The 19,061-nt window shown below is 32.9% G+C and overlaps 1 protein-coding gene across 1 annotated transcript; it reads left to right on the forward strand.

Annotated features, from left to right (window-relative positions):
• The first annotated feature begins 15,428 nt into the window (after positions 1-15,428).
• On the forward strand, positions 15,429-16,040 carry LOC139869105 (3'-5' exonuclease-like). Its single transcript, XM_071857430.1, has one exon. It carries the CDS (start codon positions 15,429-15,431, stop codon positions 16,038-16,040), a length of 612 nt encoding a protein of 203 aa, XP_071713531.1.
• The last annotated feature ends 3,021 nt before the right edge of the window (positions 16,041-19,061 follow it).

Consider the following 19,061-nt stretch of genomic DNA (forward strand, 5'->3'; position numbering starts at 1 on the left):
TATATCTATGTCTTTTCTTGTAGTGATGTCGCATCCTTGGTAGAATATTTGTACTATTTGACAAGTGTCTAAACCATGTTGCGGACATCCTCTCAATAACTTTCCAAATCTTGTCCACGCCTCATATAGAGTTTCATTTGGCTTTTGCGTGAACGTAACAATTTCTCCTTGAAGTCTTACGGCTTTAGATGCCGGAAAGAATTGTTTAAGAAATTTTTCAACTAAAACATCCCATGTATCAATCGCCCCTTCAGGTAATGATTCTAACCAATCTTTGGCTTCTCCCTTTAAAGTCCAGGGAAATAACATGAGATATATCTGTTCATCCTCCACTTCTCTTATTTTGAATAGAGTACATATCCTATTAAAGGTACGAAGATGTTCATTTGGATCTTCCTTCGGCGCACCACTAAATTGGCATTGATTAGTCACCATGTGTAGGATTTGTCCTTTGATTTCATAATCTGGTGCATTAATGTCAGGTTGAGTAATTGCGTGACTTTGGCCAGTGCGTTTAGCTCTCATTCGGTCTTCCATAATTAGAGGTTCTAGATTTTCCATGATTGAATTTGTTGAATCTGAATCACTAAAGGATTTTGATTTAATGGGTTGTTCCTCAACAATCTCTGTTTGAATGATTGGTGGTTCCGGAGGAAAGATTAGTGGTTCAGGATCTCTGAATTGTCCCTGAATATCCTCCGGATTCTCAATTGTGAGGTCGGGTTCAAAAAATGGATTATCGGAAATTTGAATTTGAGTACTTGGTCGACTGGATGACGATTCTAAAGAAAAATCAACGGCAACAATATTGGCTAAATGTCTTGATCGAGTTACAGGTGGTGAACGTATAAAAGGTGGTGAACGTTTTGCTCGGTGCATTCACTGAATATCCTATTAGTTATAAAAGATAAAAAATTATATAAGTTATCAAATTAATAGACTTTTCTGCTTTTGCCCACGTTTTGAATAGCCAAAAGATGTAGCAGGGAGCCAGAACCCTTTAAATCGGAAGCTCACAACTCAGCCACTAACAAATCCAACTATTACTACGAAGCAGAAAATTTGGATGTCTATCAATTTAACCACTTAAAATAATTTTTAGTTGAAATTTAAAGAAATTTTAGAGAAGAAATAGAAAATTCTATGTCCTAAAAACTAGAGCGGCGAAAAATAAGAAAGAAAAAGAGTGCGTCGAAAAACGTCGAAAAATAATAAAAAAAAAACGTAGCGCGTCGAAACTTAAAAGTCTAAAAACTAAAAATTAAAAGTTACGTCTAAAGATATTAAAGCTTAAAAGGAATTCTATATCTAAAACGTCAATAACTTAGAAAGTAGTAAAATCTTACAATGGCGTCGCAAAATTCTAAAGCACTTAAATCTTAGTCTAAAGAAAAAACACTTAAGAGATTTTACGGCAAAGCTTAAAAATCTAAAAAAAAATAATTAAAAATAATTATGGCAAAAACTATGACTTAAAACTAATTACGAGCGAAAAATATAAATATTACGAATAAACGATTAAAAGGTACAAAATTTTAAAAATAAAACTTAAAGTTGTAAAAATACAATTTTTATAAAAATGTTATTTTTATATTAAGTATTTTATAAAAATAGTAGTTTTATATATTAATAAAACTAATTAAAGCTTAAAATTAATTAAAACTAAACTTATACTAATTATATTAAATTAAAACCTTAATTTTAATTAATAATAATAATTAATTTTTAACCCTAATTTCGTAATTAATGCAATCTGATGTTGCAGCTGTCAGAGGGCTCCGCGAGTGCGGATGCCAACTGGCAAAAAGTACCGCGAGTGCGGATACCACAGATTCAGATGAGATGCAGGTCAAATTTTTCAGGTTCAGTTTCTATTTTTTTTTTAAATTATGAAAAATATAAATATAACTTATTACTTTTTTATAACTTTTTCACAATAAATAAAAAAATAAATATAAAAACTTTTTAATTTAACTAAACTTAAAAATATAGATATATTTTTCTTTTTCTTGTATTTTTAATATTTAAAACGTATATTTTTACAAAAATAGATTACGACTTAAAAAAAAAATTATATAGCGTTGTGCTTTTGGCGTTTAACTGTCCCCGGCAGCGGCGCCAAAAATATTTGATGTGCGTAGAGGTGTATACAAAATAGTATTAATTTTTACTATAAAATACTATTAAATACGATACAATTTTACACAAGTTATTTATTTATTTATAGAATGGATATACCTAAACCTTGCTACAACACTTATAGACAGTGTACCTAATCGTACAGTAGTGTAGTTTTTAGTAAGTCCGGTTCGTTCCACATGGATCTTAGCCAAGTTTAACGCTATATTAGTTTTAACTTATTATTGTAAAAATACAAATATATATATATATATATATATATATATATATATATATATATATATATATATATATATATATATATAAGTAGTATTATTATTATAAAAAGGGGGTTTTTACCGTTTAATGACCGGTTTGTCGATTTTAAAACTTTAGTCGCAGTTAAAACCTAATGTAAAATATTAAATATATAAAAGACTTAATTTAAAGCGTAAAGTAAATGATGATAATAAAATTGCGATAATTAAAAAGTACGATAATTAAAAGTACAATTAAATAAAATGACAGTAAATAAAAGTGCGATAATTAAAAGTGCAATTAAATATGAAATAAAAGAATTATGCTTATTTAAACTTCCGTAATCATGATGTTTGACGTGTTGATTTTAGTTTATTACCATGGGTTAATTGTCCTTTGTCCTGGATTATTCAATATGTCCGTCTGGTTTTTGTCCATAACAGTCCATCAGTCATAAATATAAAGTGCGAGTGTCCTCGTCAAATTATCCTTATATCCGAAGTTAAATATTCCAACTATTTGGGGACTTAAACTATAATTACACCAAGTGTCCTTGTATATAATTCACTCCTGTTTTAATAAGTCCTTTAACTATTAATCCATTCTCGTGTCCGGTTAAATGAACGATTATTAGTACTTATAAATATCCCGCCCATCGTGTCCGATCGAGTGTATATGGTTATTTATAGGTACGTCCAATTGTAAGTCTTTATATTAAATTAACAAACTATCATTTAATTAAACAAATATAAAGCCCATTAATAGCCCATAGTCTAATTTCCACAAGTGTCGTTCTTTTGTCCAAACCTCAATTATGGTACAAAGCCCAATTACCCCGTCTTTAATATTTTAGCCCAACATCATGATTACTTCGGCTTAAATAAGCATAATAATAACTTAGCTACGAGACATTAATTTAAAAAGGTTGAACATAACTTACAATGATTAAAAATAGCGTAGCGTTACACGGACAGAATTTCGACTTACACCCTTACAACATTCGCTAACATACCCTTATTATTATTAAAATTAAAATTAAAATTATAATATATATATATATATATATATATATATATATACACGTTGAGATAGAGAGAATGAATTAGGAAAAGGTGTGTAAAATTCATGCAGAATTCGATGGCTTTTATAGGCCCACGTTGTACTGTAGAGCTCCGCGAGTGCGGATGTATCCTTCACAAAAGTACCGCGAGTGCGGATGTCTGGAAACCAGCTCACATATTAGATTTAAAACGTGGGCTGCGTAAAATTATATTATATATTATATATAACTAATTATATATTATATTTTATTCTTTTGCATAGTTGACTTGTAATTTTTGGTCCGTTGCGTCGCGCACTGAAAGTTGGTTCATGTCTCGATTCCGGATTTTCGAACGTCCTTGCGTACTATTTAATATCTTGTACTTTGCGTTTTGCGTCTTGTACTCTTGTAATTTTGAGACGTTTCTCATCAATAATTTGAACCCCTTTGATTGTACTTTGTACTTTTTAGCTTTTTGGTCGTTTGCGTCTTCAAATCGTCGAATCTGTCTTTTGTCTTCACCTTTTATTATTTAAAAGAATATCACTTGTAAATAGAACAATTGCAACTAAAAGCTTGTTTTTCTTGAGGGATAATGCTATGAAATATATGTTCGTTTTCAGCATTATCAATATACCAATAGTACATACATTTAGAAGCTGTGTATTGTACGAGTACGAATACAGGTGCATACGAGTAGAATTGTTGATGAAACTGAACGAGGATGTAATTGTAAGCATTTTTCTTAAGTAGAAGTATTTTGATAAGTGTATTGAAGTCTTTCAAAAGTGTATGAATACATATTAAAACACTACATGTATATACATTTTAACTGAGTCGTTAAGTCATTGTTAGTCGTTACATGTAAATGTTGTTTTGAAACCTTTAAGTTAACGATCTTGTTAAATGTTGTTAACTCAATGTTTATTATATCTAATGAGATGTTAAATTATTATATTATCATGATATTATGATATATTAATATATCTTAATATGATATATATATATATATATATATATATATATATATATATATATATATATACATTTAAATGTCGTTACAATGATAATCGTTACATATATGACTCGTTTCGAAATCCTTAAGTTAGTAGTCTTGTTTTTACATATGTAGTTCATTGTTAATATACATAATGACATGTTTACTTATCATTTATCATGATTAAACATAGTGTAACAATATCTTAATATGATTCATATGTAATTAGTAAGACGTTGTTATAACGATAATCGTTATATATATATCGTTTCGAGTTTCTTAATTCAATAAACATAATTTTATGTATATAACTCATTGTTAAAATACCTAATGAGATACTTACTTATCATAATATCATGTTAACTATATATATAATCATATATATGTCATCATATAGTTTTTACAAGTTTTAACGTTCGTGAATCACCGGTCAACTTGGGTGGTCAATTGTATATATGAAACCTATTTCAATTAATCAAGTTTTAACAAGTTTGATTGCTTAACATGTTGGAAACACTTAATCATGTAAATATCAATTTCATTTAATATATATAAATATGGAAAAGTTCGGATCACTACATTTGCCACATAATTTGGCCCAATTATATGGCCAACGTAATGTGCTCAAAAATGTGTTTTGCGACCATTATTTATTATCGAAATGAAACTATAGTCAAATATATTTTCATTCAATATTAAATTTTAAAATAGAAATAATTATAGAGTTATGAATTGAGAGATAACAAAATGTGTCACAAAATAATCGAACCATTAAACCAAGATGTCACTAAACGTGTAAGCATTTGGGCTAGTGGGAATATATTAACCCCAAAAATATTCTCAATGTACATAAATAAAGTGTTACACAAAAAACACATATCAAAATAATATTTCAGTATGCATAAGAGTTCATATGCAAAGATAATAATTATCGTAAAATCTGAAAGTTCAAAATTCACCTTTAGAAATAGCAAAATAACTTTTTTGGCGTCAAAACTATTTCGAATGGAATCAAGCCTTCAGGAAGTATTTCTCATAACGTCGTTATCTATTCATCGTGCGAAAGTGGGTAAAATTTTCAACCGAAGTTTTTTTAGCATGCTTGCCACATAATTTGGCCCGATTATGTTGCCAACATAATTTGCTCAAAAATGTGTTTTGCGGCCATGAATTATTATCGAAACGAAACTATAGTCAAATATATTTTCATTCAATATTAAATTTTAAAATAGAAACAATTATAGAGTTATGAATTGAGAGATATCAAAAAGTGTTACAAAATAGTCGAACCATTCAACGAAGATGTCACTAAACGTTTAAGGATTTTTGGCTAGTGGGGATATATTAACCCTAAAAATATTCTCAATGTACCTAAATAAAGTGTTACATAAAAACCAAGTATCAAATAGTATTTAAATATGCTTAAGAGTTCAAATGCATAGGTAATAATTATCGTAAAATCTGAAAGTTCAAAATTTATCTTTAGAAATAGCAAAACGATTTTTTCAGCGTCAAAACTATTTCGAATGGAAGCAAGCCTTCAAGAAGTCCTTCTCATAACGTCGTTATCTATTCATCGTGCGAAATTCGGTCCAATTTTCAACCGATATTTTTAGCATGCTTGCCACATAATTTGGCCCAATTAAGTGGTCAACGTAATGTGCTTAAAAATGTGTTCTGCGACAATGAATTATTATCGAAACGAAACTATAGTCAAATATATTTTTATTCAATATGAAATTTTAAAATAGAAACAATTATAGAGTTATGAATTGAGAGATATCAACATGTGTCACAAAATAATCGAACCTGTCACTAAACGTGTAAGGGTTTGTGGCTAGTGGGGATATATTAACCCCAAAAATATTCTCAATGTACTTAAATAAAGTGTTACATAAAAAACAAGCATCAAAATAATATTTAAATATGCATAAGAGTTCAAATGCAAAGGTAATAATTATCATAAAATCTGAAAGTTCAAAATTCACCTTTAGAATAATTATCGTAAATTGTTGGTACAGTCCTATTTTTAATGTATTAAAATAATAAAGAGAATCTCATAAGGGTATTTTTGGAAGTACAACTTTATTATGGTGGATTTATAGTTTTGGGTGTTGGAAATATTATCACCCTTATCTTTATCTTATACTTATTTCTCTATGTACTATTAGACATAGTTAGAGTACTATTGGTGAACAGTACCCCAAACTATGCTTTAGAATGTTTTACCTAGAGCTTTAAAAGTTCATGTTATGCTTACGGATTAGTAATGTTCGCTTCTCACCAATGTAAGAACAAGAACATCGGCCTACAACTATTAAACAAAACGTTCCCACAAGTGACGGAGTTGGTAATTGGGGTAAGAAATGAGGTTTTTAGATTGTTACGGGACTGTTGGACATTACGTAACCCTCATCCCTTTGACGACGTTACAACACGCTGTCTTATCAACGGCCATAACGGTTATGTTCCACAAGACCAAGGATGGGAAGTAATCCTAGTAAAACCAGAATGCATGACTTGTTTCTGGACGTATGAATTACGTGTCTTTATTGCCTTTGTTGAACGACTTGTGTACTAGCTAGAATTATCTTCACAACCATCTTGTATCAAATTTATTGTGTGCTATATTTTATGCTATATGTAAAATAAGCGGTATCGTAAGTTTGTAAAATATTGTGTAAAAGTTTGAACGCGAAATATTATTATAATCAGTTTTTCATATAGAATTGTAGTAGTTGAATTGTATATTAGCTACTAAGTATGAACTTAACGGGTCGGTACTACCCTAATTTAAACTTATAAAACGCTAATATGAAGAAAAAGCATTTATAAATGAGTTCATATTATGCTACGAAATACTATTAACTACTCTTAATATTCTGTATGATTAACTTGTTCCATTTGACTATTTTGAAGGAAATGGCACCGAATACTCGACACACCGTGAATATGAATGAAGAGGAATTCCGTACTTTTCTAGCTTCAAACATAGCCGCAGTACAGGCTGCGCTACATACCAACAATAACCTTGGATCTAGCAGTACAGGAAATTGTGTAGGATGCACCTACAAAGAATTCACTGCCTGCAAACCTTTGGAATTTGATGGAACCGAAGGACCGATCGGATTGAAACGGTGGACCGAGAAGGTCGAATCGGTGTTTGCCATAAGTAAGTGTACTGAAGAGGACAAAGTGAAGTACGCTACGCATACCTTCACAGGTTCTGCGTTAACATGGTGGAATACCTATCTAGAGCAAGTGGGACAAGACGATGCGTACGCACTACCGTGGTCAGCATTCAAGCACTTGATGAACGAGAAGTACCGTCCCAGAACCGAGGTCAATAATCTCAAGACAGAACTTAGAGGGTTACGAACCCAAGGATTTGATATTACCACGTACGAAAGACGATTCACAGAATTGTGCCTATTGTGTCCGGGAGCATTCGAAGATGAGGAAGAGAAGATCGACGCGTTTGTGAAAGGATTACCGGAAAGAATCCAAGAAGATATAAGTTCACACGAGCCCGCCTCCATACAACAGGCATGTAGAATGGCTCACAAACTAGCGAACCAGATTGAAGAAAGAATTAAAGAACAGACTGCTGAAGAGGCCAATGTGAAGCAAGTCAAAAGAAAGTGGGAGGAAAACGGTGATAAGAATCACCAATACAACAACAACAGCAATTACAACAATAATCGCAACAATTATCCCAACAATCGCAACATCAATCGCAACTACAACAAACGGCCCAACAACAACAACAACAACAACAACAACAGCAACTACAACAATCATCCCAACAACAATAATAACCGCAACAACAACAACAATCAGAAGCAGCTATGCCAAAGGTGTGAAAAGTATCACTCGGGGTTCTGCACCAAATTTTGCAACAAGTGTAAAAGAAATGGTCATAGCGCGGCGAAGTGTGAGGTCTATGGACCAGGGGTTAATAGAACGAAAGGAACAAATGGTGTCGGAACGAGTAATGGCGGAGCAAGTAGTGTCGGAGCAAGTTATGCCAATGTAGTTTGTTATAAATGTGGAAAACCGGGCCACATTATTAGAAATTGCCCGAACCAGGAGAACACGAATGGACAAGGCCGCGGAAGAGTTATCAATATTAATGCGGCAGAGGCACAGGAAGACCCGGAGCTTGTTACGGGTACGTTTCTTATTGACAATAAATCTGCTTACGTTTTATTTGATTCGGGTGCGGATAGAAGCTATATGAGTAGAGATTTTTGTGCTAAATTAAGTTGTCCATTGACGCCTTTGGATAGTAAATTTTTACTCGAATTAGCAAATGGTAAATTAATTTCAGCAGATAATATATGTCGAAATCGAGAAATTAAACTGGTTAGCGAAACATTTAAGATTGATTTGATACCAGTAGAGTTAGGTAGTTTTGATGTGATAATCTGTATGGACTGGTTGAAAGAAGTGAAAGCAGAGATCGTTTGTTACAAAAATGCAATTCGCATTATACGAGAAAAAGGAAAACCCTTAATGGTGTACGGAGAAAAGGGCAACACGAAGCTACATCTTATTAGTAATTTGAAGGCACAAAAACTAATAAGAAAAGGTTGCTATGCTGTTCTAGCACACGTCGAGAAAGTACAAACTGAAGAAAAGAGCATCAATGATGTTCCCATTGCAAAAGAATTTCCCGATGTATTTTTGAAAGAATTACCGGGATTACCCCCACATCGATCCGTTGAATTTCAAATAGATCTTGTACCAGGAGCTGCACCAATAGCTCGTGCACCTTACAGACTCGCACCCAGCGAGATGAAAGAACTGCAAAGCCAATTACAAGAACTTTTAGAGCGTGGTTTCATTCGACCAAGCACATCACCGTGGGGAGCTCCTGTTTTGTTTGTCAAGAAGAAAGATGGTACATTCAGGTTGTGTATCGACTACCGAGAGTTGAACAAACTTACCATCAAGAACCGCTACCCACTACCGAGAATCGACGACTTATTTGATCAACTACAAGGCTCGTCTTTTTATTCAAAGATTGACTTACGTTCCGGGTATCATCAAATGCGGGTGAAAGAAGATGATATTCCAAAGACTGCTTTCAGAACACGTTACGGTCATTACGAGTTTATGGTCATGCCGTTTGGTTTAACTAATGCACCAGCTGTGTTCATGGACCTTATGAACCGAGTGTGTGGACCATACCTTGACAAGTTTGTCATTGTTTTCATTGATGACATACTTATTTACTCAAAGAATGACCAAGAACACGGTGAACATTTGATAAAGGTGTTAGAAGTATTGAGGAAGGAAGAATTGTACGCTAAGTTTTCAAAGTGTGCATTTTGGTTGGAAGAAGTTCAATTCCTCGGTCACATAGTGAACAAAGAAGGTATTAAGGTGGATCTGGCAAAGATAGAAACTGTTGAAAAGTGGGAAACCCCGAAAACTCTGAAACACGTACGCCAATTTTTAGGACTAGCTGGTTACTACAGAAGATTCATCCAAGACTTTTCCAGAATAGCAAAACCCTTGACTGCATTAACGCATAAAGGGAAGAAATTTGAATGGAATGATGAACAAGAGAAAGCGTTTCAGTTATTGAAGAAAAAGCTAACTACGGCACCTATATTGTCATTGCCTGAAGGGAATGATGATTTTGTGATTTATTGTGACGCATCAAAGCAAGGTCTCGGTTGTGTATTAATGCAACGAACGAAGGTGATTGCTTATGCATCTAGACAATTGAAGATTCACGAACAAAATTATACGACGCATGATTTGGAATTAGGCGCGGTTGTTTTTGCATTAAAGACTTGGAGGCACTACTTATATGGGGTCAAAAGTATTATATATACCGACCACAAAAGTCTTCAACACATATTTAATCAGAAACAACTGAATATGAGGCAGCGTAGGTGGATTGAATTATTGAATGATTACGACTTTGAGATTCGTTACCACCCGGGGAAGGCAAATGTGGTAGCCGATGCCTTGAGCAGGAAGGACAGAGAACCCATTCGAGTAAAATCTATGAATATAATGATTCATAATAACCTTACTACTCAAATAAAGGAGGCGCAACAAGGAGTTTTAAAAGAGGAAAATTTAAAGGATGAAATACCCAAAGGATCGGAGAAGCATCTTAATATTCGGGAAAACGGAACCCGGTATAGGGCTGAAAGGATTTGGGTACCAAAATTTGGAGATATGAGAGAAATGGTACTTAGAGAAGCTCATAAAACCAGATACTCAATACATCCTGGAACGGGGAAGATGTACAAGGATCTCAAGAAACATTTTTGGTGGCCGGGTATGAAAGCCGATGTTGCTAAATACGTGGGAGAATGTTTGACGTGTTCTAAGGTCAAAGCTGAGCATCAGAAACCATCAGGTCTACTTCAACAACCCGAAATCCTGGAATGGAAATGGGAAAACATTACCATGGATTTCATCACTAAATTGCCAAGGACTGCAAGTGGTTTTGATACTATTTGGGTAATAGTTGATCGTCTCACCAAATCAGCACACTTCCTGCCAATAAGAGAAGATGACAAGATGGAGAAGTTAGCACGACTGTATTTGAAGGAAGTCGTCTCCAGACATGGAATACCAATCTCTATTATCTCTGATAGGGATGGTAGATTTATTTCAAGATTCTGGCAGACATTACAGCAAGCATTAGGAACTCGTCTAGACATGAGTACTGCTTATCATCCACAAACTGATGGGCAGAGCGAAAGGACGATACAAACACTTGAAGACATGCTACGAGCATGTGTTATTGATTTCGGAAACAGTTGGGATCGACATCTACCGTTAGCAGAATTTTTCTACAACAACAGCTACCATTCAAGCATTGAGATGGCGCCGTTTGAAGCACTTTATGGTAGAAAGTGCAGGTCTCCGATTTGTTGGAGTGAAGTGGGGGATAGACAGATTACGGGTCCGGAGATTATACAAGAAACTACCGAGAAGATCATCCAAATTCAACAACGGTTGAAAACCGCCCAAAGTCGACAAAAGAGCTACGCTGACATTAAAAGAAAAGATATAGAATTTGAAATTGGAGAGATGGTCATGCTTAAAGTTGCACCTTGGAAAGGCGTTGTTCGATTTGGTAAACGAGGGAAATTAAATCCAAGGTATATTGGACCATTCAAGATTATTGATCGTGTCGGACCAGTAGCTTACCGACTTGAGTTACCTCAACAACTCGCGACTGTACATAACACTTTCCACGTCTCGAATTTGAAGAAATGTTTTGATAAAGAAGATCTCACTATTCCGTTAGATGAAATCCAAATCAAACAAAAACTTCAATTCATCGAAGAACCCGTCGAAATAATGGATCGTGAGGTTAAAAGACTTAAGCAAAACAAGATACCAATTGTTAAGGTTCGATGGAATGCCAACAAGGTTCGATGGAATGCTCGTAGAGGACCCGAGTTCACCTGAGAGCGTGAAGATCAGATGAAGAAGAAATACCCGCATCTATTTCCAGAAGATTCGTCAACACCTTCAACAGCTTAAAATTTCGGGACGAAATTTATTTAACGGGTAGGTACTGTAGTGACCCGAACTTTTCCATGTTTATATATATTAATTGAGATTGATATTTACATGATTAAATGTTTCCAATATGTTAAGCAATCAAACTTGTTAAGACTTGATTAATTGAAATATGTTTCATATAGACAATTGACCACCCAAGTTGACCGGTGATTCACGAACGTTAAAACTTGTAAAAACTATATGATGACATATATATGGATATATATATATATATATATATAGTTAACATAATACTATGATAAGTAAATATATCATTAAGTATATTAACAATGAACTACATATGTAAAAACAAGACTACTAACTTAATGATTTTTAAACGAGACATTATGTAACGATTATCGTTGTAAAGACATTTAATGTATATATATCATATTAAGAGATATTCATACATGATAATATCATGATAATATAATAATTTAAAATCTCATTTGATATTATAAACATTGGGTTAACAACATTTAACAAGATCGTTAACCTAAAGGTTTCAAAACAACACTTACATGTAACGACTAACGACGACTTAACGACTCAGTTAAAATGTATATACATGTAGTGTTTTAATATGTATTTATACACTTTTGAAAGACTTCAATACACTTATCAAAATACTTCTACTTAACAAAAATGCTTTCAATTACATCCTCGTTCAGTTTCATCAACAATTCTACTAGTATGCACCCGTATTCGTACTCGTACAATACATAGCTTTTAGATGTATGTACTATTGGTATATATACTCCAATGATAAGCTCTTAGCAGCCCATGTGAGTCACCTAACACATGTGGGAACCATCATTTGGCAACTAGCATGAAATATCTCATAAAATTACAAAAATATGAGTAATCATTCATGACTTATTTACATGAAAACAAAATTACATATCCTTTATATCTAATCCATACACCAACGACCAAAAACACCTACAAACACTTTCATTCTTCAATTTTCTTCATCTAATTGATCTCTCTCAAGTTCTATCTTCAAGTTCTAAGTGTTCTTCATATATTCTACAAGTTCTAGTTACATAAAATCAAGAATACTTTCAAGTTTGCTAGCTCACTTCCAATCTTGTAAGGTGATCATCCAACCTCAAGAAATCTTTGTTTCTTACAGTAGGTTATCATTCTAATACAAGGTAATAATCATATTCAAACTTTGGTTCAATTTCTATAACTATAACAATCTTATTTCAAGTGATGATCTTACTTGAACTTGTTTTCGTGTCATGATTCTGCTTCAAGAACTTCGAGCCATCCAAGGATCCGTTGAAGCTAGATCCATTTTTCTCTTTTCCAGTAGGTTATTCCAAGGAACTTAAGGTAGTAATGATGTTCATAACATCATTCGATTCATACATATAAAGCTATCTTATTCGAAGGTTTAAACTTGTAATCACTAGAACATAGTTTAGTTAATTCTAAACTTGTTCGCAAACAAAATTTAATCCTTCAAACTTGACTTTTAAAATCAACTAAACACATGTTCTATATCTATATGATATGCTAACTTAATGATTTAAAACCTGGAGACACGAAAAACACCGTAAAACAGGATTTACGCCGTCGTAGTAACACCGCGGGCTGTTTTGGGTTAGTTAATTAAAAACTATGATAAACTTTGATTTAAAAGTTGTTATTCTGAGAAAATGATTTTTATTATGAACATGAAACTATATCCAAAAATTATGGTTAAACTCAAAGTGGAAATATGTTTTCTAAAAATGGTCATCTAGACGTCGTTCTTTCGACTGAAATGACTACCTTTACAAAAACGACTTGTAACTTATTTTTCCGACTATAAACCTATACTTTTTCTATTTAGATTCATAAAATAGAGTTCAATATGAAACCATAGCAATTTGATTCACTCAAAACGGATTTAAAATGAAGAAGTTATGGGTAAAACAAGATTGGATAATTTTTCTCATTTTAGCTACGTGAAAATTGGTAACAAATCTATTCCAACCATAACTTAATCAACTTGTATTGTATATTATGTAATCTTGAGATACCATAGACACGTATACAATGTTTCGACCTATCATGTCGACACATCTATATATATTTCGGAACAACCATAGACACTCTATATGTGAATGTTGGAGTTAGCTATACAGGGTTGAGGTTGATTCCAAAATATATATAGTTTGAGTTGTGATCAATACTGAGATACGTATACACTGGGTCGTGGATTGATTCAAGATAATATTTATCGATTTATTTTTGTACATCTAACTGTGGACAACTAGTTGTAGGTTACTAACGAGGACAGCTGACTTAATAAACTTAAAACATCAAAATATATTAAAAGTGTTGTAAATATATTTTGAACATACTTTGATATATATGTATATATTGTTATAGGTTCGTGAATCAACCAGTGGCCAAGTCTTACTTCCCGACGAAGTAAAAAAAATCTGTGAAAGTGAGTTATAGTCCAACTTTTAAAATCTAATATTTTTGGGATGAGAATACATGCATGTTTTATAAATGATTTACAAAATAGACACAAGTACTTGAAACAACATTCTATGGTTGAATTATCGAAATCGAATATGCCCCTTTTTATTAAGTCTGGTAATCTAAGAATTAGGGAACAGACACCCTAATTGACGCGAATCCTAAAGATAGATCTATTGGGCCTAACAAACCCCATCCAAAGTACCGGATGCTTTAGTACTTCGAAATTTATATCATATCCGAAGGGTGTCCCAGAATGATGGGGATATTCTTATATGTGCATCTTGTTAATGTCGGTTACCAGGTGTTCACCATATGAATGTACCCACCAGCAACTTTTACTAAAAAAATGTCAAACTTCCCATACTTGAAGGGCTAAAATGAAAACTACCTAAGCTCTAATAAAACAACTTAAAACAACTTAAAAAACCCAAACAAATCTTCGACGTCCCACATATTCCCACTCGCCGCGCGTTAAATTTTTTCGAAACCACCGTTCTACTCGAAATAAAATTACGAACACAACGCAATTAACTATACGCAAAATGGACGTTTTTTAAAAAACGCTAAATATCTCGGGCTATTATTTATGCATATTGTTATTTTTTTTATTTATTAAGTTTTCCCTTAGATTCTATTTTGAGCGAGCTTCCGCTGCGAAGCGCGGAGGCTCATTTACTAGTTATTACTACAACTAAATACTAATATCAATTAATTATTAAGTATTAAGTATTAAGTATTATTATCAATTTAAAATAAAATGATTAATCAACTAATTAAAGTTGGTAAATTCACTAATTCGATTATGATCTAGTATGTTCTAGTTTCCTGGTAGAATTACTAACACATATCATCATAATCTATAAATTAATATAGTTTCTGATCATTTTTATTCTGATTTCTTATTCTTAATTACTGTTTAATCGAATATAATATCTAATAAATCTTCATTAACATTTATACCCTTCTTATATTCCACGTTCTCGGCCAATGACGATCACCAGACACAACAAATGCAACGTCACATTCTTCGACGACACCATTCTCACTCTTGTCACCGCCACACCATCGTTAGTCGACGATTGGATCGTCGAAATCGAATCCTTCCACCGTAAAAAACTCGATCGTTTAATCGTCGGGCTCGATTGTGAATGGCGTGCATGCTTTTCAAAACCCTTCGTCAACTACCCAGTCGCCACACTCCAACTATGTGTCGGACGTCGTTGTCTTATTTTTCAAATACTCCATGCACAATACATTCCGCACTCTTTAAAGAACTTCTTGAATAATAATAATTACACTTTTACAGGGGTGAAGATTGGTGATGACGTGGCAAAGTTGTGGAGGGATTATAGTATTAAGGTTGCAAGAACTGCGGATTTGAGGTGGTTGGCGGATGATGTGTATGGTGAGCAAGAGCTATGTTGTGCTGGATTGAAAACGCTATGTCGTCGTGTACTTGGGAAGGAGATGGAGAAGCCGAAAAAAGTTACATTGAGTCGTTGGGATAAACCATGGTTAACTGAACGTCAAGTGATTTATGCTTGTCATGATGCTTTTGTGAGTTTTGAGATTGGGAGAGTTTTGATTCACGGAGATTAACTATGGTATAATTACTAGTTCAAGTTGCTCTTGGTTAATTAGAATTTGGTTTTAGGGTTTATAACTTAGTACTATTTTTATGTTTAATTAATTCCAGTTTTGACTATTGCAAAATTGTGTATTTCAAGAAAGTGGATGGTCTTATTTATGTTAAAAAATCTTTTATATGTTTACCTAGGTTAGTATTACTTGTACTTACTCATTGATTACTCATTTTTTTTTTTTTAAATAATTCGTTTCGATTTTTCAAAATTCATTTAATTAATCGATTAAACGTCGGTTGATGGTTTAAAATCAAATTTGGTAATTAAAGTCGATGAAAGTAAAAATTGGTCAACATTTTAACATGAATTTAAACCAGAATTTTAGAGTTTTTTTAATAAAATAAATAATTTTATACAATTATGTTAAAGTTTATATTTATCTTTATGATTATTTTCTATATTTACAATTATAATTGTTGAAATTTAATATTTAGTTATCCGGTAATTCAAGATTAATCCCCGAATTGCTGATTATTCTTTCAAAAATCGTAACCGATTAAACCCAAATAGCGAATTTTGCAACCTAATTGTACTACTGTATTATGTGACGTATAAAAACTTTTAGGATCTTATGATAAGGTTGCGTTATAAATGTGATCTCATCTTCAATTTATTAAGAATCATGAATACAATATTGTAACCTCTAAAACAATACAAATATATGCACCCAAACAGATGAAGGTAGTTTTTTCTTTTTTGAACGTCGATTTTTTTAGCATCAGTGAATCATTTATTTTAACGACCCTCATCATTTGCACCTAACACACACATTCGGGAGAAACCTGAACCCGATTGACGGTACCCGGTAACACATCTATTCGGGCAGTGGTCCGTGTAGAGGTCCGTGAACGAATCCGTTAAAACCTCCATATAGGGTCAATATATATCACCATTATTGGTGTTCAATTAGTTTAAAGAAAATCATGTCATCCCTAAGGATCGAACACATGACCTCTCCCTATCCCATGACACAAAGTACATGAGGGAACCGTTGAGCTATGCCCGCAAGTTCGATGAAGGTAGTTAAATGCAATCGATCAATGGAGTCCAAATTCACTTGATGTTTATATTTTGTTTGTTTGAATAATGCTTCTCTTTATCGGGTTTGTTGGCCGTTTAACTAAAACATTCGAAGTTTGGTGTCTTCAACAATTTTTGATTGTACGTGTTTGTTTTCAAGTTTGTTCTCATTAATTCATTAATTCAATTATTTGATTGTTTTGATTTGTAATTTGTTGTAGATGGTTGTATCACTTCAAATTGTTTACGTTCGACTCTAATCAGCTTTGTAAATCGTTGAATCAGTTCAAAAAAAACATGTAACATGTAAAGTTTACATCAATGGTACTCTTGCGGATTTTAAATCACTTTTAATTTTAGGGAAATTGGCCAAAATGCACTTTTTAATTATTTAAAGAAAATACATTTTTTTTTTAAAAAAATTGCCAATATACACCATTACCATTGGGTAGACCAAAATTTTGGTCGACCACCATATACCTTGGTCGACCACCTAATTTTTCAAGGTGGTTGACCAAGCTAGCTTCATTGAGTTCTCGATCGACTACCATGTAAACATGGTCGACTACCTCTCATTTTTTCATGGTGGACTACCCCAACAAGAAACAATGCGGGTGACCCAATACATAGTCGACTAACCAAAAATTTTATGGTGTGAAAATGCAGGTACGTATATTATTATTTAGTATTTATTATTGGGGTATGTATATTATTATTTAGGTCGACTAACCAAGAGAATGCGGGTACATATATTATAATTTATTATCTATTATTTATTATGATGTGAAAATGCAGGTCGACTAACCAAGACGCATGCTTGTTGGGGTATGTATATTACAGTATTATTTATTATTTTCATTTTCATATTCATATATACCAATTTTTGGTAGTCGATCATCTATTGGGTCGCCCGCGTTGTTTCTTGTTGGGGTAGTCGACCATGAAAAAAAATGAGAGGTAGTCGACCATGTTTACATGGTAGTCGACCGGGGACTCAATGAAGCTTGGTCGACCACCTTGAAAAATGAGGTGGTCGACCAAGATATATGGTGGTCGACCAACACTTTGGTCTACCTAATGATGTATATTGACAATTTTTTTTTTTTAAAGTGTATTTTCATTGAAATTTTTTTTATAAAGTGTATTTTCGCCAATTTCCCTTAATTATAATATAACATATTTTCATTTAAAAGAATTAACATCGAATTATTTTTATTATGCGCTTGAGCGCCTTAGGCGCCTTGAGCTAAATCTACTCATATATTTTGCTAGATCTACCCAACTCTAACCTAAATAATTACACAATCATATTCTTTAATACTTATACAGTTATACTTATTAATTATAATCAATATTTTATTATTATTTTATTTGATAATAATTACTTAATGTAAATTAGGAGATTTGGTTGTAATTCTGCATGTTACGAGTTTAAGGGCTTGAGATACATTTGGAACCTCATTCTTCCAGAAGTTTTTAAGGTGCGAAAGAGGGTTTCTAGTCTGAGAAAGCTCAATTAATAAAGAAGAAGACACTTGCAACTCAAATCAAGAACTCATCATTTCAATTCTATTACTAGGCTACATTTAGTGCTTGAGGCAATGTTCAAACCCAAATTCCTTGTCAAATTTAAGATTTTGGTAGGGTTTGAACTAGTTGTTAATGATAAACCCACTTTTTTTTTTTTTTTTGAATTTGGGGTTCATTGTAGCTAGTAGTTGAGTTGGGTGATGAATTTTGACTAATTTTGAGTCTTGAGTTAAGCTTAATCACTAGAACACTTGTGTAATAGCGATTATGTTGTTGTCTGAACTTGTCACTAGCTTGATTTTAGGTGTTGACCTTGAAATGTGTCAAATTGTGTTTTGTGTAACTAGTTTTGAGTAACGGACATATAAACACTTAGACTAATGTTAAATTGGTGATTTGGGGCACAATCACTGGCTATTAGTGATTG

The sequence above is a fragment of the Rutidosis leptorrhynchoides genome, chromosome 9, assembly GCF_046630445.1.
Source record: "Rutidosis leptorrhynchoides isolate AG116_Rl617_1_P2 chromosome 9, CSIRO_AGI_Rlap_v1, whole genome shotgun sequence".
NCBI classification, from domain to species: Eukaryota; Viridiplantae; Streptophyta; class Magnoliopsida; order Asterales; family Asteraceae; genus Rutidosis; species Rutidosis leptorrhynchoides.

Excerpts from the sequence above, each read along its gene's own strand:
- LOC139869105 (XM_071857430.1), top strand. The coding sequence starts at position 15,429 with ATGACGATCACCAGACACAACAAATGCAACGTCACATTCTTCGACGAC.